General features: G+C 43.2%; 1 protein-coding gene across 1 annotated transcript in view; it reads right to left on the reverse strand.

Moving 5' to 3' along the window:
- PARVA (parvin alpha) overlaps positions 1–24,342 on the reverse strand; it is a 169,228-nt gene that overhangs the window by 45,720 nt on the left and 99,166 nt on the right. The window contains exons 2-5 of the mRNA XM_052652390.1: positions 20,142–20,231; positions 19,987–20,057; positions 16,989–17,091; positions 3,643–3,783 (exon numbers count right to left, since the gene is read on the reverse strand). Coding sequence (XP_052508350.1) covers positions 3,643–3,783; positions 16,989–17,091; positions 19,987–20,057; positions 20,142–20,231 — 405 coding nt within the window. The remainder of the gene's footprint in view (positions 1–3,642; positions 3,784–16,988; positions 17,092–19,986; positions 20,058–20,141; positions 20,232–24,342) is intronic.

Genomic DNA, 24,342 nt, shown 5'->3' on the forward strand with positions numbered 1-24,342 from the left:
TCTGTAAAATGGGGACAGTAGAATCTTTACTTCAGATGGTTGAATAATGATTGCAAGGCTCAAAATATGTAAAGTGTTTAGATAAGTACAAGGCATACAGCACTATAAATATGTTAAGTATGTTAGATGTTATTTAAGTGTCATTTAACTGTTTTTCTAAATTTTCAATAATAAAAATTATTACTGTGAATAAAAAAAAGAAAAGGAAGAATCCCCTAAAACCCTGGATCAAGGACCTTGGAAACTCAGTGCTGCCCCTGCCACCTTGATCCTGAGTGGAAAGATGACACAATGTCCTCAGAAAGAGCCAGGGAAGATAACCGAGAGAGGAGGGGTTAGAGCCTGCCCTGGGAGTCGTGCCTGCCACATTCCTTATCACAGAAAGCACTGCGGCCTGAAGCCCCAAGGCATCACAGGGAGCTGGTCCCTGAGATAATTATTCCCTCTGACCTAGTCATTCCTCTCAGTTCTGGAAAGCTATCTGATGAGAATAATTCAAGAGAAGCAAAGAGTCACAACCTAACATTTAACTCAGCACTATCTGATATTAGCAATAAGCTGGAAAACATTCTAAAAAAGATCAATGTCAACATAGGGTTTAAGTTAACTATGGGATACCTAGCCCAGGAAACAGAGCAGCTATCAAAAATTATAACTACAAAGACCACATGTGAATATAGAAGATGTGTATGATGTAATATTAAGAGAGGATAACAAAATGAGTTTGTACATGCCTTCATCACGTAAAAATATGAAAAACCATGCATTGATGTGGATAGTAATGACAAAAAAATGAAAACAGCTAGATGAGGGTGGTAATAGATGTGATTATTTTACTTGTAGACATTTCCCTATAAGAAATGAAAGTGAATGCGAACCCAAAACAAATCATTCAAAGCCATTGAAGACAAGGGTTCTGATGTGGCTTTAAAAAATTCCTATCTTAAACCAGGCAAAATGGTTTGTGGATGGGGAAGATGAAATGAGGAATGTTTCAGATCAAGGAAATGTCTTCCAGAAAGGGTTCTAGAAAGGTGGGAATATTGTGCCTTATTTAAATGAGGCCAGTATGGATGACAAGGAGAGAGGCTGAGACAGCATCAAATACATTTGCGGACAGAGAGGTAGGTGGGGGCTGGCCAGATGTTAAGGGTTGATTTGCTTACTCCAGCCTCAAATTCATCCTGGAGAAGGAAATGAAAACCCACTGGAGTCTTAGCCTCCAGTCCCCCTGAATGTGACCTTATTTGTAAAATCAATGCAGATGTGATTATTTAAGATGAGGTCATGCTGGAATAGGGGGAGTCCCTAATCCAACATGACAAGTGTCCTTATCAAAAGAGAAAATTTGGACACAGAGATATGCATAGAAGGAAGATGATGTGAAGAAATATAGCAAGAAATCAGCCCTCTGTGAGCTCAGGAGAGAGGCCTGTAACAGATCCTCCCCTTGCAGCTCTCAGAAAGAACCAAGATACCCACCCCTTGGTCTCAGACTTGTGGCCTCCAAAACTGGAAGCAAATAAATTTCTGTTGCCTAAAAACAAATGAAAGAAAACAATTCCACTTTCCTATTTTCCGAGTTGGATTCCATGATACATGAAAAGGAGTTTTGAAACAAGGTCCTACTATAGTAGGACAGGGAACTATAGTCAATATCCCGTGATAAATCATAATGAAAAATCATTTTTAAAAGAATGTATATATATTTATGTATAACTGAATCACTTTGCTGTACAGCAGAGATTAACATAACACTATAAACCAATTAATTATGTTTCAATAAAAAAAAAAAGAAAAGAGAGCTCCAGAGGGTTTCCTCGATATTTTACTCCTTCCCTGGTGGCTCAGACGGTACAGAAATTGCCTGCAATGCAGGAGACCTGGGTTCAATTCCTGGGTTGAGAAGATCCCTAGAAAAGGGAATGGCAACTCCCTCTAGTATTCTGGCCTAGAGAATTCCATGGACAGAGGAGCCTGGTGGACTACAGTCCATGGGGTCGCAAAGAGTCAGAAAAGACTGAGCAACTAACAAACCAACTATACTTCAATTTTTAAAAAAAGAGGTAAAAGGTGTTTTGTTTTGCAGAGGTATATAGAGATGGTCCATTTTCAAAGGAGTAGGAAATAGGATCAAACAAAACTGACCAGAGGTCACCATCAGAGGACTTAAATGCTTATTACTATTATGGATTTCCAGAATGCAGATACATTACCCAAACTAGTGATCAGCTCCCTTTCCCTCCCCCGCTGAACATGATTAGCATTCCTGGGGCCTGGGGCAGCCTCTGGGGCTCACAGCCATGGCCTCCCTGCTCCCGCCCTCAGGTATCTGCTCTGCTCGGCAGAGGATGCCTTGTTCCCAGTGCTGTGTGCTGCTCCAGGCGGCTTATCATGCCTGCAAGCAAAGGTGCAGCTATGCTGAAGGAGGTACTTGGCATCTTTTTCCAATGTCGGATATTAGGAACCCGCTGAAGAGATTGCCAGTGGCAGCTACTATGTCTCTGACTTGGAGAGGTGAAGACTCCCCTTACTTTCTCAGGTCTAAAAGGTGGTTTTTTTGGGGGTGGGGTGGGGTGGGGAGGAGACGTCCATTTTAAGTAGTATACATCAGGACTTCCCTGGTGGTCCAGCGGTTAGGAATCAGGCCGCAATGCAAGGGACGTGGGTTTGATTGTTGGTCTGGGAGGATTCCACATACTGTGGAGCAACTAAGTCCATGTACCACGACTACTAAGGCTGCACTCTGGAGCCCACACACCAGAACTACTGAAGCCCGGTGCCTAGAGCCTGTGCTCTGCAACGAGAGAAGCCACCACAGTGAGAAGCCCGCTCACTGCATATAGAGACGGCTCGTGTGCAGCAACAAAGGCCCAGTGCAGCCACAAAAAAAAATTTTTGTAAGTTGTATACATCAGATGCAATAAGATATAATACTCAATCTCTTAACACTGAAAAGGCAAAACCTACAATCTAAGTCATTTTATTCATCTAAATGCATATTTTTATTCTATCACAAAGAACAAAACAATGTTGGGCTCCTGATAGGAAGACGTGTTGTTGCTACTGGATTCACTCAAATCTATTGATCTCATGTTGACTGATATGGACTCAATTAGGTCCATATTAGACAGCCAGGCCCTTGAAGCAGCAAGAGAATGAACCGTTTATAGTCTCTGAGATCCTTGAGCTACACTTGCATGAAAACCTGAATTTTAAAATCCTATTCCAGTACCTATGCTCTCAACCATATCTTTGCTCCCTCTGGACAGTATGGGGGTGAGAGGAAGGGGGTGGGTGTTGGAATAGAGCCAAGTCCCTGCTCCCTGCTTCTCAGCTGCTCAAACTAGGGATCTCCACTTTCCAGAGCTTTGACAGGCTGGAGACAGTTTTCTCAAAAGGGTGTGCTGGGACTCAGAAGTAGCTCAATGAACAGGAGTTCCCTTCCCAACAGTCTACATGAGGTTTCTACAGAACACCTTCCTCAGCTTCCTTTGGATGAGGGTGATGAGCCTGCATTTTAAGGAAAGGCACATCTCGCTCAGAGATATATGGGTTTGCACCCACCCAGCTTATGAGCAACCTCCTGGGGAAACCCCACAGGTGTCCTGTAACAATCCCACTTCCCTCCACAAAACTCACTGTCTACATTCCACTTGATGCTGCGAGGAGGAAGCTTCAGGGTTTCGTTGATCTTCTCCAGGACAGTCTGCAGCTTTTGCTTCTGGGCAATCTCTGACTGGGTGACCTCAGCGACGTTCAGCTTCTCACTCTCGAGTTTTTCTGGGGCGACAAGGGAAAGAACAGCTATTACTTTTGCTACTCACCACCCTAAGCCATATACTCACACCTTCACTCATTCACTCACTCACCAAATACATACTGAGCACCTAGGAAGAGACGGTTGCTGCTGTCCCTTCCTCAGCTGATGGTGGCACTGTCGTGCTCGTATGTATTGTGGAGACCTAGGGATTGTGTCTTGAAACCCCAAAATGGTAAGGCCTTAGGACCATGAGTGAGTGAGTGAAGGTCACTCAGTTGTGTCTGACTCTTTGTGACCCCATGGACTGTATACATATACAGTCCATGGAATTCTGCAGGCCAGAATCCTGGGGTGGGTAGCCTTTCCCTTCTCCAGGGAATCCAGGACCATAGGTGGGCATTTAACCCAGTTTATCATATTTGAGCTATTTCCCCTCATATCTGGGGTTTACCCTCTTTTTTTCACGTCTGCCTTCTTCTCCAAGGACATTCCTGTGCCCTGACTGGAAAGCCTTCCGTGCTTCCCCTGGGCAGTGGTCAAGTCCTAATTCAAGGTGTTTTGAACACTCTCATAGTTTAGTACAATATGAATCATATTTATATCTCAAGAACCTTCTTTCCTTTTAAACCCACTTGGAAGATAACTAATTTGATGTGTCCTATTTAATCAACTCTAACGCACACATCCTTTCACATTTTAACATCCCTGAAATCAGGCTGTCTTAAAACTGATGGGATCCTACAACTGCTGACAGCCAGATGGAAGCTATAAGAGTTACCACTGCTTCTATGTGGATGAACTTGGTCATAACTCTTCACAGTGTGGTCACTGCCACGTCTCAGTAAGCCTACAAGATGCTGTATAGCAGAAATTAACACAACACTGTAAACCAACTATACTTCAATAAATTTAAAGAAAGCCTACATAAGCAATTTCAAAAAGTAGAACATAAAAATTCCAAGTCATAAGAAAGCATCAGGTAATAGTCTAATTGAAGGTTTTCTCCTCTTTGAGTGGAACTTATCCTGGTATGTTTTAAAATCAATGGTTCGGGTATGCAATGACAAAACCCCTTAATACTTAGAGGCAAAAAAAAAAAAGTCTATTTATTAATGTAAATTTATATTTCTATCTTAAGGAACAATTTTGGATTCCTTAATGGGAAATATGTTGTCTGCTATTGGATTCACCTAATCCACTCTCCACAACCTATTGGAGGATTGACAGGACTTTCTGAAGCATGTTTAAAATGTCTTTTCTCCTCATTTTTTAGGCATGCCATACAAACTAACGAAACTTCACCATACATCAATGGTCTCCATATAGCTTACATTATCTTATTTTTCAGTAGTTGTAGCTTATCCAAGTCAAATGCCTCTTGAATAATTCTTTGAAGACAAAATTGCCCAGTAGAAAATGGGTTATGGAAAAGCCTGAATGAACTTTTTTTAGCCAACCCAATATATAACAGATCTTATTCAATCATTCCCCTGTAGATACACAGTCAGGTTATATTGCACTTTTCCCCCATTTGTAATAAAGTTACAGTAAACATCCTGTGTGTGTGTGTGTGTGTATGTATATATGTATTACCAACTGATTATTACTGGTAAAAATAAAAGTTATTGTCTTACAAATTTTCTTCTTGAATACAGTCATCTTACCAAATTCCTTTATTATTCTTTGAGTTTTTAGTATTCTCTAGGCATACAAATAACATAAAACATTACTATCCCTATTTTGCAAGCTTATGTCACTTATTTCAATTTTATGACATTTTAAGATAGATTTCTTTGAGAGTCTCTTCTACTGTTTCTACCCTTCATATTATTTTAAAAATATTCAACCCTTAAAATTTAAGAGATCTACTCAAATAGTCCTACAGTTAAATAACTTCATTCAGTGTTACTAAATTCTTTTTAAAGTCTTCTAGTTTTTTTTCCCCCCCTTTACTCAGCTAATTTCAGCTAGTTCTATGAACATTTTCCATTACCAAATTTTTATTCTTCCAGGAAACTGTTTCTCTCATGTTTTTATAGTTCTGAAAATTGTTCATCATTAGTTTAACTTGTAAAGTAGTAGGCATGATTTTGAAATAGGATGCTATTTAGAAAATTTTCTCAGGTAGGATTATATTGTAACTCTTTCAGTTGTTTTTGAAGTTAGCATCCAAATAGGCTTTTGCAGAGGTTATTTATGGAAAACAATGAAACAGTATTCAAAAAGTTCTCAAATATTAAAACAGGGCAGAATAAACTCAAGTGTTCTGAATGGTTGTCATTCAGAATTGTTAGATATTCTAACAAACACAGTCGCCACATATATCATACTGTATAAATGTAACCACCTTTCGAAGAATTAGAATACATAGACTACTCCTTCCAATATGAACAATTCCTAAGTTATTATACTTTTGTTTCCAAAAACATGGAGAGGGTTAGTTTAAAAAAGTCTTCTTTATTGTATCACGGTCAAAGAATTTGGTCTGTATAATTTATTGAGGCTTTATGGACACAGTCAAATTTTGCAAGTGTTCCATGCAGTTGAAAAGAATGAAAATGCTCATTTGGAGGCGTTGCTGGTCACTTACATTGTCTAGCTCCTCTCTAGTTTTACGGACTTTTTCCTAATGTGTTATTAAAAGATATATGTTAATGGTAGATTTGTCAAGTTCTTGTAATTCTGACCGACATTTAAAATTTTTATATAGTAGCATTTAATGCATAAACGTGTTTTAGTTTTAAAATGTCCTTATTTCCTAGTAATGTTAGTCTCATTAAGAATGTAGAGACTCTCCACAGCAATGTTTTTCTCCTTAGTCTATTTCATATTAAAATAGTTACCCCAGCTTTCTTTTAATTAGTATTGTCTAGTAGATACAATTGTTTCCCTTTTTTTTAACCCTTCTGTATCCTCATGTATTAAAGACTATGTTTAGTAGACAGCATATAGAAAGAGTTTTTGTTATCTAGGCTGACAATCTTTTAAAAGGATAAAGCCAATTTACATTGATTGCGTTTACAAATATACTTGGATTCACTTGTATCAGCTTCTTTTGAACTTTCTGTTACTCTATTTTTCTGATTCTTTATGTCCCCCTTTCATCCTTGTCCTCTCTCAGATTAGGGCTTCTATTCCCTCTTACTTTCTCCTGAGTAAAAGTAAGGAGGCCATATACTCTGATTATTTTAGTGGTTTCCTTAGAACTTTTATCACGTGTATTTAACTTGCAGTCTTATGCTGATTAGTCTCTTTATCCACGTACTGAATAATACAAGGACCTCAGCACACTAACTGATCACTCTTCCTGACTTCAGTGCTAGGATTAAGTGTCTGGGATTCTGATTCTACTGTATCTTCATTTTTTGTTGCATTTCATATCTTTTCTGGGGGTTCATTTTCCTTCTTTGTGGAGAATACTCTAGACATTCCTTTCAGTGAGGGTCTATTGGTAGTAAACCCGCTCACTTCATGGTTGTTTAAAATGCCTTAATTTTCTCCCCACTTTTAAAAGTTTTCTTTTTTTTTTTTCTAGATGTAAACCTGTAAGTTAACAATACTTTTCTGCACTTTGAAATTTTCATTCCAATAATCTTGGGATTTTATTGTTCCTGATAAAAGACAGCTTTCAGTCTGTTGTTATAGGTAATCTCCTTTTTTCTCTTTGCTTTTGATCTTTTCTTTGCCTTCAGTGTTCTTAGGTTTCATTATGAAGATTTCGGCTTGTTTGCCCTGTTTGGGATACTCTAAGATTCCTGAATCTAGACTTCATATCTTCCATCAGTTCTGAAATTCTTAATTCATTATGTCTCTAATTATTATCTATACGCCATTCTCTCTGTTTTCTCCTGCTAGAATTCCAGTTAGCCATGTGTTGGATTTTCTTAATCTCTGTTTTTAATTCTCATTTTCCACTCCATTGTCTTTCTCACATTGCATTCTGGGTAATTTCTTCAGTGCCATATTCCAGTTCGTCAATTCCTAATCAGCTATGTCTAATCCACTGAAGTTTCTAATTACATTAGTCCTTTTTTTTTTCCCATTTCTAGAAGTTCTATTTAGTTCTCGTTCATAGTTTGCTTGTTCAATTTTGATAGCTATTTGTGCTTTTCTCATCCTTTCAATAGTCTTAAAACTTTTGACATATTAAATGTATTTTATATTCCATAACTGATCAATTGCTCATATCTATAGCAGAGTACATTATAAGAAATGCCAGACTGGAAGAAACACAAGCTGGAATCAAGATTGCCGGGAGAAATATTAATAACCTCAGATATGCAGATGACACCACCCTTATGGCAGAAAGTGAAGAGGAACTAAAAAGCCTCTTGATGCAAGTGAAAGAGGAGAGTGAAAAAGTTGGCTTAAAGCTCAACATTCAGAAAACGAAGATCATGGCATCTGGTCCCATCATTTCATGGGAAATAGATGGGGAAACAGTGGAAACAGTGGCTGACTTTATTTTGGGGGGCTCCAAAATCACTGCAGATGGTGACTGCAGCCATGAAATTAAAAGACGCTTACTCCTTGGAAGAAAAGTTATGACCAACCTAGATAGCATATTCAAAAGCAGAGACATTACTTTGCCAACAAAGGTCCGTCTAGTCGAGGCTATGGTTTTTCCTGTGGTCATGTATGGATATGAGAGTTGGACTGTGAAGAAGGCTGAGCGCCAAAGAATTGATGCTTTGAAGTGTGGTGTTGGAGAAGACTCTTGAGAGTCCCTTGGACTGCAAGGAGATCCAACCAATCCATTTTGAAGGAGATCAGCTCTGGGATTTCTTTGTAGGGAATGATGCTAAAGCTGAAACTCCAGTACTTTGGCCACCTCATGCGAAGAGTTGACTCAGTGGAAAAAACTCTGATGCTGGGAGGGACTGGGGGCAGGAGGAGAGGGGGATGACAGAGGATGAGATGGCTGGATGGCATTACTGACTCAATGGACGTGAGTCTGAGTGAACTCCAGGAGTTGGTGATGGACAGGGAGGCCTGGCGTGCTGCCATTCATGGGGTTGCAAAGAGTCGGACACGACTGAGCAACCGAACTGAACTGATAGCATTTGTGGGATGAATCTGTAGTTTATTGTTTTGGCTGATGCTGTCATACTGGCTTACTTTCATGTGTTTGGTGATTTCTGATCTTGAGCTCATTTACCTTGGAATTTTATCTCTAGGAATGTTTTGTAGCCTGGAATTAAGGTTCATCCTTTTAAAGAGGCATATGTTTGCTCCTGCCTTGGGAAGCACTAAAAACTTGGAACAAGTTTTAACTACATTTTCAGCTTGGGGCATTTAAAACCACATAAGTACTGTGAATTCTAGTCCAAAATTTGTGAGTACAGACATTTGATGATAAGGAATTATCAGTGCAGTCTTCTTTCTTGTGTCCTATTCATGTCCAAGGCTGAGATAGACATTTATCCTTACTTACCCTCTCTGTGGGACAAGATTTTCTATTTCACCCACTGAAAGTGTCACACTTCAGAAACCCTGGTGTATACTCAGGAGTATCTGATCCAATTCCCCTTCCTTTCAGGCTTCAGGCTTTCTCTCTTGACCCTGTAAGTGTGAGCCATTAAACCTCAGGCTAATTACTGTTTAGAAATTAACACTTATTTTACTGGATTTACACTTCCTTGTTGTTCTTGGCATCAGTAGGATTTCATTCCTTTCCAGTTAAGCCATACAATAAAAAAAAGTGTGTTTTTTAAGGTTTATATTAAAGTATGCAGGCCAGGAAGATTTGCTTCAACATTTAGCGAGCCATAATGTTCAACCTGCAAACCTATTTCCTTATCTTATTACATTAGCTTGTATATCCAAAACACTTATAATGGTGGTAATAGCTACCCTCTCTGACTTGTTCCTCATGCCATGCCTTTGATATTTCACTATGTAATGTGTTCACTGTTAAGTTTTGTATAAATGGTCTTTATCATATTTAGGTAGTTTCCTTCTCTTCCTGTTATACTTGGGATAGGTGTCGAAATGTATGAAGCATTATTATTTGACATCTACTGATAGATTTAGTTTTGCTATTTAAATTTACATATGTACTTAAAAATTGAGACTATACAAACCTGGACAAAATTCAGGCTGTGAAAATTAAGTCCCCTCTTCCCTCTGCTGTCCCAAATTTCCCAGTTCCATGCTATAGGAGAGCTTTTGTGACTCACCAGATATATTCTCTACATACTCAAATATTAGATGTGTCTCAATGCACAGAAACACTGACACAATACTTCTGCCATACTACAACAACCATACTATTTTTTTTACTTAGTGAGACACTCTGGAGAGCTTCTCTACTCTTATAAATAAAAGAATAAGAATAAAAAGACTTTCATCCAGCTTTTGAGTTTTTCAGAGACCAGAAAATGTCCCATCCAATTTAAGAATAGCAGTATACATTATCTTCAATCATCTTAGAATCAATGACTATCATAGCAACAGCTAGGGCAGTGCTATTCAAAAGAAATTTCTTGATGGAAATGCTCATTTCTGCACTATTTAGTATGGTAGCCACTAGACATATTTGGCGAGGGAGCATTTGAAATGGAGTTGGTGTGATTAAGTAAACGAATTTTTAATTTTAATTTCTTTTAATAACTACATGTGGTTACTACTACTACTACTACTACTACTACTACTACTACTAAGTCACTTCAGTCGTGTCCGACTCTGTGCAACCCCATAGACGGCAGCCCACCAGGCTCCCCCGTCCCTGGGATTCTCCAGGCAAGAACACTGGAGTGGGTTGCCATTTCCTTCTCCAATGCATGAAAGTAAAAAGTGAAAGTGAAGTCGCTCAGTTGTGTGCAACTGTTAGCGACCCCATGGACTGCAGCCTACGAGGCTCCTCCATCCATGGGATTTTCCAGGCAAGAGTACTGGAGTGGGGTGCCATTGCCTTCTCTGACATGTGGTTAGTGGGTACTATATTGAACAGCTCTACTGTAAAGCTGTACAGGTCATCTTCCTGATTTTACAGAAGAGTGACCCGAGTTGCAGAGGAATGTTTTCGTGGCAGAACCAGGATTGGAACTCTGATTGATCTTGCTTTTCATTACTCTTTCAATTTTAGCATAGCTACTACTTCAGCCTAAGTACTTTTTTGGGTGTGGGGAAGAGATTCTCAAAACCAATATGACCAAACCCTTCAAGATGCTGTTCCTCCTGGAACTCAAGGAATCATCCCTATTTAACACTCACCATTTAGAGTATAGCATCATTGACTCAATGGACATGCATTTGAGCAAACTCTGTGAGACAGTGGAGGACAGGGGAGCCTGGTGTGCTGCAGTTCAAGGGGTTGCAAAAAGGTGGACATGACTTAGTGACTAAACAACAACAATGTAGAGTCAGCCTACTCTAAATTCGGCTGCTCATTCTACACACCACTAGGTTCTCTTAAGAGATGGGAATACCAGACCGTACTACCTGCCTCCTGAGAAAACCGTATGAAGAGCAAGAAGGAATAGTTAGAACTGGACATGGAGCAATGGACTGGTTCAAAATTGAGAAGACAGTATGTCAAGGCTGTATATTGTCACCCTGTTTATTTAACTTATATGCAGAGTACATCATGAGAAACGCTGAGGTGGAAGAAGCACAAGCTGGAATCAAGGTTTCTGGGAGAAATATCAATAACCTCAGATATACAGATGACATCACCCTTATGGCAGAAAGTGAAGAAGAACTAAAGAGCCTCTTGATGAAAGTGAAAGAGCAGAGGGAAAAGGTTGGCTTAAAGCTCAACGTTCAGAAAACTAAGATCATGGCATCCGGTTCCACCACTTCATGGCAAATAGATGGGGAAACGGTGGAAACAGTGGCTGACTTTATTTTTTTGGACTCCAAAATCACTGTAGATGGTGACTGCAGCCATGAAATTAAAAGACGCTTACTCCTTGTAAGGAAAGTTATGACTAACCTAGACAACATATTAAAAAGCAGAGACATCATTTTGCCAACAAGGCTCCATCTAGTCAAGGCTACGGTTTTTCCAGTAGTCATGTATGGATGTGAGAGTTGGACTGTAAAGAAAGCTGAGTGCCAAAGAATTGATGCTTTTGGACTGTGGTGTTGGAAAAGACTCTTGAGAGTCCCTTGGACTGCGAGGAGCTCCAACCAGTCCATCCTAAAGGAGATCAGTCCTAGGTGTTCTTTGGAAGGACTGATGTTGAAGCTGAAACTCTAATACTTTGGCCACATGATGCAAAGAGCTGATTCATTGGAAAGACCCTGATCCTGGGAGGGACTGGGGGCAGAAGGAGAAGGGGATGACAGAGGATGAGATGGTTGGATGGCAACACTGACTCAATAGACATGAGTTTGGGTAAACTCCAGGAGTTGAGGGACAGGGAGGCCTGGTGTGCTGTGGTTTATGGGGTTGCAGAGTCAGACATGACTAAGCGACTGAACTGAACCGAATGATTATAAAGTAAGTATCCTTGTATCCAAACTAATATAAATAAATACTGGATACATAAGTCTTATCCTTACAGAAGACTTCGAATTAATACATGCAGAAGGAATGGGAGAATAGGAAAACAGAAAACCTCCACTAGACCACCACAGTAATAACCAGCAGACATGCTCCACCGATTATAGTTATTAGGACGAGTGTAAGAAAAAACAAGATATTTTTAAAGTCTTAAAGTATCTCCCTGCAAATAAGTTAATAACAAAGAGAAAAGTAGTAAAACTTTATAGTGAAGAAAGCCTGGCCAACACCACCTTAACTGAGTGGTCAAGGTTAATATCACAAGTGACCAGTCACGGTAACATCGTGTCTGTCCTAAAATGATGCGCTGAGGACACGTCAGCTCTGTGCGACCCCTCCCCAAACATACAGCTCTAATCATGAGAACACACCAGACAGACCCAGATTGGGGTCCATTCTGCAAAATAACTAACCAGTCCTCCTCAAAAGTGCCAAGGTCGTGAAAGATAGGAGATGTGACACCTGAAAGTAATGGGGGATTCTGGGTTTACCTCTTAGAACTAAGAAAGGACATGAATGTAAAAACTGGTGAAATCCAAATAAATTCTGCGATTCAGTTAAACACTGTCCTGAGGCTGATTTCTTAGTTTTGATCTTACCCTCTGCTTGGTGAGATGTTGACATTAGAGGAAGCTGAGTAAAGGGAGACGGGAAACCTCTTGGCTGTCTCTGCAACTCTATTAAAATTATTTCAAAATAAAAAGTTTTAAAGAAACACTGACAAATGGGCTATGGGTTTAAGTGGTAAGACAAATCGTGAAATATAAAGAAGATCTGGGAGAACTTCAGAATGCCTCCAAGGCAGGAAACAGCTTAATGTAAGAAGAGGAGTTTGGAGCCAGAGAAGTTAAGACAAATGATGAGGCTCTGAGCTAAGGAGGCAGCAGTGGGGTTGGAAAATATTGGTGACAGCCACCCCTGACCCAGTGCGCAGTGAGCCAGGCACTTTTACAAATGCTGCACGTGTTCTAGCTGATTGAGAAATGAGATGGGTTTGACACATATATATGGGAATACAGTTGTCAGCACTGTGACCAACAGAATATGAGGGAAGAAGGAGCAATTCAAGATTACCCCCAGATTTCTAATCTGGGCTTGTAATAGCATTCCTCAGGGTGGAAAACAAAATGGGTTTGGGGAGGAGGAAGATAAGCAGAGTTAGGGGCAGGTGGGGTTACAGGTGCCTCTGTGACATGCAGGTGGGCAGGCTGGAAAGGCAGGGAAGAGATAACCTTACTCACAGCTTCAAAGAGAGAGCTGTTCCAAGATAGAGATCTGAGGCTGATGATCATTTAGTTGATGGTTGAAACTGTAGCAACAACAAAATCACCCAGGAAGAAGGTATGAAAGAAAAAGAGGAGGAGGCCAAGGATGGAAGCTGGAGGAAACCCAACCATTACGGAGAGAAAAACAGAGAAGGACGACTGAGAAGCGGGTGGAAGAGTAATGGCAGCACAAGGCCACAGAGACAGTCGGGTGGGGGGAGGCAGATGAGACGCTCAGTAGGGTCAAATGTCACCATGCACGAGGGACTCAGGTGACACTGGTGACGTGGGAAGGAAAAGTTGATGGCAAGGTGGTGCACCCAGCCCATATCCCAGGAGGGAATGCTTAGTGGTGGGGAAGCAGGGAGAGGGAGTGCCAACCTTTATTTTGAGAAATGTGGTTGGGCACGAAGAAAGAAAATAGCCAGAGGGGTCAAGGTTGGAGGGGTCACCCCAAATCCCCATCTCCAGACCGCCTCCTCCCAGGAGCTCCTGATGCACATTTTAAACTGCTAACGAGTTCTCTCCAATGGGCATGCTGTCTGTAGCTTCCAAATGTGTATGTCTAGCCTTCGACCCACAATTAGGTTGACAAAAGAGGCATCAGCTCTGTTTTTAATCACCTTTTCAACGTGAAGTTTGAGATCTGAGGTGGTCTAACCTGACTGTTGAAGAAGGCAATGGCAACCCACTCCAGTACTCTTGCCTAGAAAATCCCATGGACGGAGGGGCCTGTTGGGCTGCAGTCCATGGAGTCACTAGGAGTCGGACATGACTGAGCGACTTCACTTTTGCTTTTCACTTTCATGCACTGGAGAAAGAAATGGCAACCCACATCCAGTGTTCTTGCCTGGAGAATCCCTGGGACGGGAGAGCCTGGTGGGCTGCCGTCTATGGGGTCAGAGTTGGCCGTGACTGAAGCGACTTAGCAGCCGCAGCAGCAGCAACCTGACTGTCCTTGATGCCTGACTTGGGGCAGCATGGATGATGCTGGGCAGTTTTGTAACCACTCCCAGAGGCGACACTGCTTCATGACCGTGTTCTGTTACCCCACAGCCATGTCCCACCCCTGCTTGCAAAGTCCAGCATAGAACACTTCCAGACAGTGTCAGGTCCCAGGTAGAAATCTGGTGGTGCAGTTAAAAGCTACAAATGCTAGGAGAGATCGTCAGTGAGGCTCAGGGTTTCTCCACATCTGCACGTGCCAAAGCACGTTCCCCTCCGTGTTCAGTTGCATTTACAAGCCTTTAAATATTAATACTCATTAATATTGATGTTTGAGTACCAAATGAGCTTAGCTTCCTAGAAATTACTAGATTTTATATTATTCATTCATTGGTTCAGTATACATTGATTAAGTGCTGGGCAATGTGTTATTACTGGACAAGACTGGAAAAAGGAATATGACATGGCTCCTGCCCCTGAGAAGCCTACATACGCTTATACGGGTGTGCTTAGTCGCTCAGTTGTGCCTGACTCTTTATGACCCCGTGGACTGTAGCCTGCCAGGTTCCTCTGTCCATGGGGATCTCCAGGCAAGAATACTGGAGTGGGTTGCCATGCCCTCCTCTAGGGGATCTTCCTATTCCAGGGATCGAACCCAGGTCTCCTGCATTGCAGGCGGATTCTTTACCATCTGAGCCACCAGGGAAGCTCAAGAATACTGGAATAGGTACCCTATCCTTTCTCCAGGATATCTTCCTGACCCAGGAATCAAACCAGGGTCTGCTGCAATGCAGGGAGATTCTTTACCAGCTGAGCTACCAGGGAAGCCCATACATTTACATAAACAGCTACAAACAAAATGGAACGTCTTACAATAATAAAGGCATATATATTATGTATACATGTTTTATGTATTATAACACAAAAGCATGTATGTTATATATAGGTGTGTGTACCTATACAACAAAGGCGTACATATTATGTACATGTGTGTGTATCTATATAATAAAAGCATGAATGCTTTATACATGTGTGTGTATCTATATCTGAGAGAACACAGAACCCATGACTATTCCTTTCAAATGTGACTATGTCGTGAGCGGGGGCACGTTTGGTTGACTCTGCAGATAGACAGAATGAGCAATAATGGTTTACCTCAGTGGATAAAGGAGGAAGAAGGGCCCCAGAGGAAGAAGAAAAGAAAAGGCAGAAGAGGTGTGAATATGCCCAGTGTATGTCATAATATGGTGTGGTGTCTATAAACACAGCAAAACTGCCAATGGAATGATAAAAGATACTGACTGACTGGGCACTCACTGGGTGTCAGGTGCAATTTGAAGCATTTTACATGGCGTGAGCCACACGTGTGAGTGACTGGAGGTGAGGCTGACAAGACGGATGCAATGCTTTGAATGTTGTGCTAACAGGTCTGGACTTCATCCCACAGGTAGGGGAGAGTGAGTACTGACAAAATGAGACTTGCAATTAAAAACGGTTCCTCCACCAGCAGCTCCAGCTGGTCACAAAGCCTCTCTCTGCAAAGGGGAATGGGCTGGAGGAGGTGAGATGGGAGGCAAAGAGGTGAGCTCGGAAACTGTTTCAACAGTTCAGACAAGTGAAAATGGCAGGGAGGAGGGGATGCGGGAGAGAATTCTGAGCAAGACATGGGGCCATGGAGACCCCCTGCCCCACAGCCATGGAGAGGCAGGGAAGAGAGAAAGGGGTTCTATTCACTTGGAAGGAAAGAAACATCCTTAGGAAAGAGGATGCGCTCAGTGTGAGGCACTAGTGGGAAGCTAAGAATGGGAGTCTAGAACTTGGGGCAGCGGTTAGGAGGACAGGAAGTGGGGGACAGAGAGGAGAAGTCCAAATCCAGGCACGATGAATCTGTCCTCTCAACACTAATGTCACCCAGAAGTCTCCTTTCCCTCCCCAACAGCCCCACGCTTTCATGTAACAGCTGTGAACTGACTCAGGGATGCACATGCTGCCAGAGGCGAGACACCTGGAGACACACGGGAGCCAAGTGCCGCAGAGGTCCACACACCTGCGCACTTGCACCAATTGGAGAGAGATACTCAGAGGAACACACACACATACACGCCCATAGCTTGCAGAGGTATACATATGTGCATGCAAACACACACATATGTACAGGTGACAGAGGCATACACACACACACACGCAGCTCCACACGCCTGTAAATACACCTACAGAGGCCACAGGTGCACAGTTTTCTGGAGAGGGTGAAGCATGTTTTCAGTGCGCAGTGGAGTCTTATCATATGCCCTCCTGGCGATTCTCAATTGCTAGGCGGAGCAACTCTGTCTGGTCACAAAGCCTCCCTTTGCAAGGCATTCATGTAAAACATTCCAAGAGTACATTTCACTGGCCTTCTAGCCCAAGGTCTCCCATCCCTATTCCATTCAGTGAACTACTGTTGACTGGAGAACAGCTCTGAACTAGATTTAAACACACCCACTGCGACATTCAACTCTCCTCTTACCAAAAAGTTTCTGCAGCACTTGGCCATCGTATAAATCTTCAGCCAGGTCTTTCACAATGATTCTTTCTCCAACCAAAACATCGTTAATCCAGTCAATTAATACCTACAGAGAGAGAGAGAGAATAAGAGAAGAGTCATAGGGTGTTTCCTTACACACCAGTGTTCTCATCCTGGACAGTGAAAATTTGAATGAACTTCAGATTTTGAAAGGAGCAGAATTATCCACACACCTGAGTATGTGTGCCAGCAGCTGTGAGTGTGAGCCCAACAGTCCTATTAACCTGCAGGTATAGGCTCTGCTAGTGCTGGTGGCTCCAGTGTCTCTGCTAACACCTCTGGCCCCTGCCTTCCCTTCCCCGAATGGCGAGGATCGTTCACACAGTGCTTGGCTGTGTGGCTTTGCAGCCAGGAGAGGATGGGCTTTGGAGTCACGCAAACTGGGGTTGAAACCCTCACTTCACCTACTAAAATAATCTGTGCATCTCTGGGATCGATGGGCCGTTATGTGTTTGTGTGTGTACCTCTGTCATCCATGAGCCATTGTGTGCATATCTCTGTGATTTATGAATCTATGGCAAGCTAGTTATCTGCTTTGAACCTCTGACTCCCCACCTCTATAATGGGAGTTGAAGGCACCTCCCACACTAGGTGGTGGAAAAGAATTACAGGGTCTCCCTGGTGGTCCAGTAGTTAGGACTCCACACTTCCGCTGCAGAGGGCATGGGTTTGATCCCTAGCCAGGAAACTAAGATCCTACATGTTATACCGAGTGGCCAAAAGTCAAAACCAGTATCAGGGAAAAAAAAGAAAGGAATTACATACAGCAAGGGCCAAGCATCCAGTAAGGGCAGATTTTATTAATAAATAAAGCACTCTCCCATTATGACACCTGGCCATGTGGTTACTGTCACCCCTATGTTCAGGAGGTAAAACCAAATACAGAAGTAATCACAGCCCCAGGTCCCAGAGGACCTGTGGGCAGAGACAGGAATAATCAGACTCTTGTCCACCTCACTTTACAGCACACGTTCTCCTCCCTGCGCCAGGCTTCCTCTCAGTGGGGCTGTGCGGTGTCCTCTGTGGTCTGTGTCTTAGCCTCTGTGCGTCAGGCATTCAGCAGAGGCGTTCCAGGTGACCAGTCACTCAGTTAATCCACACGGCATCCCGAGAGGCAGGTAGCATCAGTTTCGTTTTTCAGCTAAGGAAACTGAAGCTCGCACAAGGCCACTGTCTTTTTAATTTCAACCTCTTGCTTTATTTATGAAGGTATTATTCATATACGATAAAATTAACCAATTCTAGGTATACCGTGTGATGACTTTTGGTCACTGTCCATGGTTGTGTAACCACAACCACAATCAAGATACAGAACAGTTCCCTCACCCTAAGAAGGTCCCTCTGGTCTCTCTGTGCCCAGTCACCTCTCCTGATCACAAGCTTCAGGCAAGCACTACAGTTCCAACTTTTTGACCACTTCCCCTAAACGGAATATCACCCACTTTTTTTGGGTGGGGGGCATGCTACATGGTATGTGGGATCTTAGTTCCCGACCAGGGATTGAACCCACACCCCTTTGCAGTGGAAGCATGGAGTCTTAACCACTGGACTGCCAGGGAGGTCCCAGAGCATCACCTTTAGACTTCTTTGACTTGGCATAAGCAGACTGCCTTTACAACACAGGCGGGAGCTGGGCTAGGTTTCCACCCTTGAGAGGAGGCTCGGGCTTTCAAAGCACATTGTTCTATTGGCCTAAGGCAGGGGCTTCTATGCTTCCTCCCTTCCTCCTTCCTCTCTCTTCCCCTTCCCTCCTTCTCTCCTTCATCCATCCAACCATCTACACATCCAGCACTTATTAATGTCTGCTATATATCACTCTGCGCTGGATCCTGAGGGTACAAAAAAAGACCATCCCTGATGAAAAAAAAAAGAACACTCTTTACCCCAAGCACCTCCCCACTTAGTGAAGGAGACCGAGAAGTATATGAGTAGTTGGAACGTCATGCGATGACAACAGTACGGAAGCAAATGCATGAACCACAGCGGCACATAGATGGGCTGAGTGACAGCCCTGGGGTTTGGAGAGGGCTTCCCGAAGGACGTGACCTGGCTTTGAAGAGCAAAGAGAGCGCCTGGGGCAGAGGGACTGCATGGCCAAAGGCCTGGCGGTGGGAGTGCGGAGCAGCTGTGTGCAGGTGTGCACCGGGCGCTGCCGTGAACAGGTCTGCTGTCCCTGTGGCATCCTTGCCAAGCAGGGATTATTTGAGGTTAAAGAGGCAGCTGGAGCATGGAGATGCCAAACACCACCCCCAGGACTGTGGGCTGCAACCTGCAGTTCATAGGAAGCTATACACAGGTTTTGAACAGGAAAATGATACATTCAGCTTTGCGTTTTGAGTGAATCACTCTGCACCCAGCGCCTTCTGGTCCTGTTTTAAGTGTAGCTTGGAGAAGCTGAAGAAGGCAGACACAGAAGGGGGAGGAAACAGAGAATTTTTGAGGGTGACCATTGGTCAGTCACTGTGCCAAGTACATTACGCACAGTTTGTTATTTCATCTTAATCATTTCTGTTTGAATCTCATCTCCTCCACTCATGCCATGACTACAAATGAACAATAACCGGGCTTTTCTGAGACTCAGTTTCCTCACCTGTAAAAGAGATGGAGATGATACTAAATCCAACTTCAGAGGGTATTTTTGAGGGTCCTTGGGAAACGCAGTGAGAGGACTGTGTGAGTGAGAAGATCCTGGCAAATGTGAGTTTTTTGCACTAAGTTCTCCAGTGCCTATGGTCAACACCATTCCTTGGGCACCTGTTATGTCCCACCTCTGTTAACCTGTAGATGTCCACCTTCTGGACTGCAAGCTGCCTGTGACCAGGGACTGCTGTGGATTTCTGTTCTCTCTGCAGTGGCTTGAGTGGTGCCTATGCAGGGTGACTGGTCTAGAGACACTTGTGGAGTCGGGAGGCACCTAAAGCCCCTTCTGATTTCCTCTTACCTTCATCAGTTCCTGAAGTTTGGGGTCGCTGCGTGAGTTGGGATCCACCATCGTTCGCACTTCATTCTCCTCTTTAAAAAAAAGAAAAGGCACTCAGCGAGGCGGTTGCTCTGAAGGCATCAGGCTAACCCAGAGAGAACAAGAGACCCCATTACCCAGCATCGTGTCCTCAGGGTCCAGCTCGAAGGGGATGGGGCTGAGGGGCAGGTTGATGGCGTTCATGCCTTCCTCCTGAAGCTCGGACACTGTAAGAAGGAAGCGCAGCGTTATGCGGCAGCCCATACCATGTTCCACACTGATGCAGACTGAGAAACGAAAGCACCAAGGTTAGCCTACAGTTGTGATGCAGCCTGCATCCAATTCCTGCCTCTTCTTGCTAGAAGGACCAAACTGTCCCCTTCATCTCACTCTCTGTCACCTTACTCGCTTTCCTAGAAAAATCAGGTATGGACATCTGCCTCCCTTCAGTAATGATCTTGGAATAAATGGAAGCAAAGTGAGCACTGACGTCTTTCTTAAGTCTCTGCCACGCCTCCCTCCTGTCCCTCCTTCAGGGGTTTGCCGTCCAGTGCAGAGTGCACGCTTGACAAGTCTTTGCTGACTGGATGCATGAGGTCCCCACGCTGAGGCTCCATTTGAGCCACAGGCCTTTTCCATCCTCAGGTCAACCCTCCTCTGACTTCTCTCCTGAATTGGCTCCTGTGCATTTTTTCGGACATTTTTCTCCCTCCCTCCCTCCTTCCCACCCCCCTCTTCCCATCCAGCACTGCTCAAGGATGCCTCATGCTGGCCTCTCCCTGGGCTCTGCATTTATCCCTTCAACCATAGGGAGTCATGGGCCCTGGGGTCAGGCACCTCACTTCTCCAGGCCTGTTCCCTCAGCTGAACATCAAAAGCTGGACAGGTGACCATCAAGTTCTTTTATACTTTCCCAAATCTTAGAAGTCTACAATTCCATTGTCCTCAAGAAAAATAACAAGAGGTCAGTGACCACTAGACACTTCCAGCCCACCCCCTCCATCCACTGACCCCCACCCCCAACATGAAGCCTTAGTAAAAAAGAAAAATACAAATCCCTACCACAAAACCAGTTGTGTGATGGCACTTTGCTGAGCATTGACCTTGGATTATTACCTCTCCTAAAAGCAGTGGCTCAAATCCTCTCAGTTCTACTCAATTCCAGTTTGCACTCAGTTCCTTTGCACCAATTAAGCACAGAACAACCGTTTTCTCTGAAGGAGCTGGTCACCAAACAGTTCTTAAAGAGGTGATATGGCAGCTGCAATCTACTTTGGTGAAAGCAATGTCCCGTCTTTCCATTTTATTTTTTTGTATTGACTCTGGCCTCACCGATTGCCAGCATACACTTGCAAGTACTCTTAAGCACAGGCAGCTGCTTACAAAGAGTTCTTTCATATTAGCAGACGTCACTGATGGTTGCAGTTGGACAGAGAGAGAGATTGCCTAACAAAGGGAGTGAAACCCACTCTGCCCTAGAGAGACACAACTCGCATTATGAAGCTGGTATTCAGTCCTGGTGCTGTGGGCTCTTGACATTCAGATGGGATATCAGCCAGTCACCATCTTGAATCTCCAAATTCACAGACACCCACCATTCTATATAATTCCCCCCACAAAACATAATTGAAGTGACACTTCCAAGGTTTAAATGGTTCTATAAATATGGGCTTACGTTTGCTTTCCAGCAAAGCACAATTGCTTCTTTAGACTTTATAATGTCTCCTAGCACTCCTCCTAGGACTAGCCGTTTGCTCCTTTTTTTTCCAGGCTGTTTCTCACAAACAAGCAAGATTTCTACCACTTAACAAGCATCACTACACAGGCGATGGGAAGTGGAAATAAAGTTACGTTTCAGTGTGGGTATGAGACTGGGTTAACTGGCCAGTGAAGAGACTAGCTCTTGCCCAGAACGTTCTCCACCTGTATATCCACCCCACCCCACCCCACCCTGCCACCAGGTCTGTGCTGTCTGATACAGTAGCCATTAACCACATGCAGCTATTGAAGTTTAAATGAATTACTAACTCAGCTTCTTAGTTCCCCCTGTCACATTTCAAGGGCTCAGTGGCCCCCATAGGGCAGCTGGCACCCCACTGGACAGTACAGATGTAGATTCCCATTATCACAGAAGATCCAGTTGGATGGTGCTAGCCTGACTGATCCCATAGATCCAAATGCTGATGATATCCAAATTTAAATCTCCAGCCTGATGCATGCTGCATTACGTATTTTTAAAGTTAATAAGATTGTATTATCTAAAACTGAATTCAAGGCAACAAAATCAGGGATAGGATAAAAATGCAGCGCCTTCCTAGATATTTTTCATGTACAAAAACAACCAAGCTCTGTCCTAATTTCTTCTTTTGAGTGGTTTTATTTACCCAGCACCACTGGGTTGTGAAAACAAGAGTCAACTCATTATTAAGAGAAGAACCAGAAACAAACAAAAACAAACAAAATCTCTAGCCTAGGCCTGACCCTGAGCTCCAGATTCACTCAATATCTCCTCTTTGGTCTACTAATGGAGGTCTCAAATTTATACATCCAAAGCAGAACACGTGATCTTCAGTACCCTTACCTCCACTGTAACAACACCGCATCAAGACTTCTCCACCTTCCTTCTTATCCTCCTCAGTAAACGGCACTACCTTTTGCATAAGAGTTCAAGCCAAAATCTGAGGAATCACCCTTCCCTTCTTCTTTTCCTCACTGTTTGCAGCCAATACATTGGCAAGTTTTCTGGGTTCCCCCTCCAAAACAGGACCCTATTCCAACCACTTCTCACCAGCTCCATCATCACCATTCTGGTTCAGGCCACCGTTATCTTTCACCTAAATAACCAGAACTGCCTTCTAACCTGCCCACTGCTTTCTGATGCATTTTCCCCGTGTCAGCCTACTTCCTAGAGCACAGCCAGAATGATCTATAAAGATGCAAACACGATCATACATTCTCCTGCTTTGTGCTTCCTGTGGCTTCCCGTCACGTGCATGCTTAGCTGGTCAGTCATGTCTGATTCTTTTGTGACCCTGTGGACTGTAGCCTGGCAAGCTCCTCTGTCCATGGGATTTCTCAGGCAAGAACACTGGGGTGAGTCGCCATTTCCTTCTCCAGGGGATCTTCCTGACTCAGGGATTGAATCTGCATCTCCTGCATTGCAGGAGGATTCTTTACTACTGCCACCTGGGAATTCCCATTATACTCAGAAGAAAACCCCAATTCCTTCCTAAGACCGACAAGACCCTCTGAATAGTCCCCTGCCTCCCTCTTGTGTTGTATTTTCTCCATAGCACTCACCACAATCTGAAATAACTATTATTTCTACATTTATTATCTATCCCCTTCTCAACAGAATGTAAGCTGTGGAAAGACTGGCACTTTTTCTCTTTTGTTCGCTATTAGATCTCTGAAGGGGAGTCAGGACTGCCTACATTCAAATCCAGGCTCTACCACTTATTAGTACGTGACTTTGGACAAGTTCATCCATCTTACACCTCAGTTTCCTTATCTGCAAAATGGGGGTGATAATAATATTCCCTACCTCCTAGAGTTGTTGAGAAGATTAAATGAGTTAATACATGTAAAACATTTAGAAGAGTATCTGGTACCTGGTTGAAAGCTATGTAATTATTCGCAATTATTACTTAAAATGATAAGCACTCAAGGACCATTTGTTGAATAAATGAATAAACCTGTTAAGACCACTCTTCCACTGCACAGGTTATAAGTTGAAGCACAATTTGCCAGAGCAGTGTATAGCATGCAAAGAAGACTTTCAGCCTGTCCTTAGGGGAGGAAAACCATACTTTGGCCTGATCCTGTGTGTGCGTGTGTTGGCACGTTTCTAGGGCAGAATTTCCAGCTTACTTTTTGTAAAGAGAAAAAAGCTACCTCAGTCCCAAGACTGTTGTCCAGTAAGAGCCAATCTGAATATAGAGATATCTATACCTCTAACGTGTGACTAGAAACACCATATTTGCAGCCAGGACTCCTAAAGGTGGGTCTGAACAGCGCCTCTTTTTCTGTGTAGATCACTGTTAGAAATGTTTTTAGATGAAAAATCCCCAGTCAGAAACACTCCCCTCTGCCCTGCCTCTTTAATTCACTCACAGAGACAAAACAAACCCAAGAAGAAAGGCAGAGATATGTTTGCAATTGGAAATGTTTTTTTTCAGGAAATGATTTGGTACAGGAACATCATTCCCATCCCATTAACTGCTGACTCGGAGCCAACTGTTTGTAAGAGTGAATATGCAAACTGCCCGGCTCAGGCTTGGCCCCCTGCCCCATGGGGCTGCATTAGTGGCCATGTTCCCAAAACAGCCCACGTGCTTT

This window comes from Budorcas taxicolor, chromosome 15, assembly GCF_023091745.1.
Source record: "Budorcas taxicolor isolate Tak-1 chromosome 15, Takin1.1, whole genome shotgun sequence".
Classification (NCBI taxonomy): domain Eukaryota; kingdom Metazoa; phylum Chordata; class Mammalia; order Artiodactyla; family Bovidae; genus Budorcas; species Budorcas taxicolor.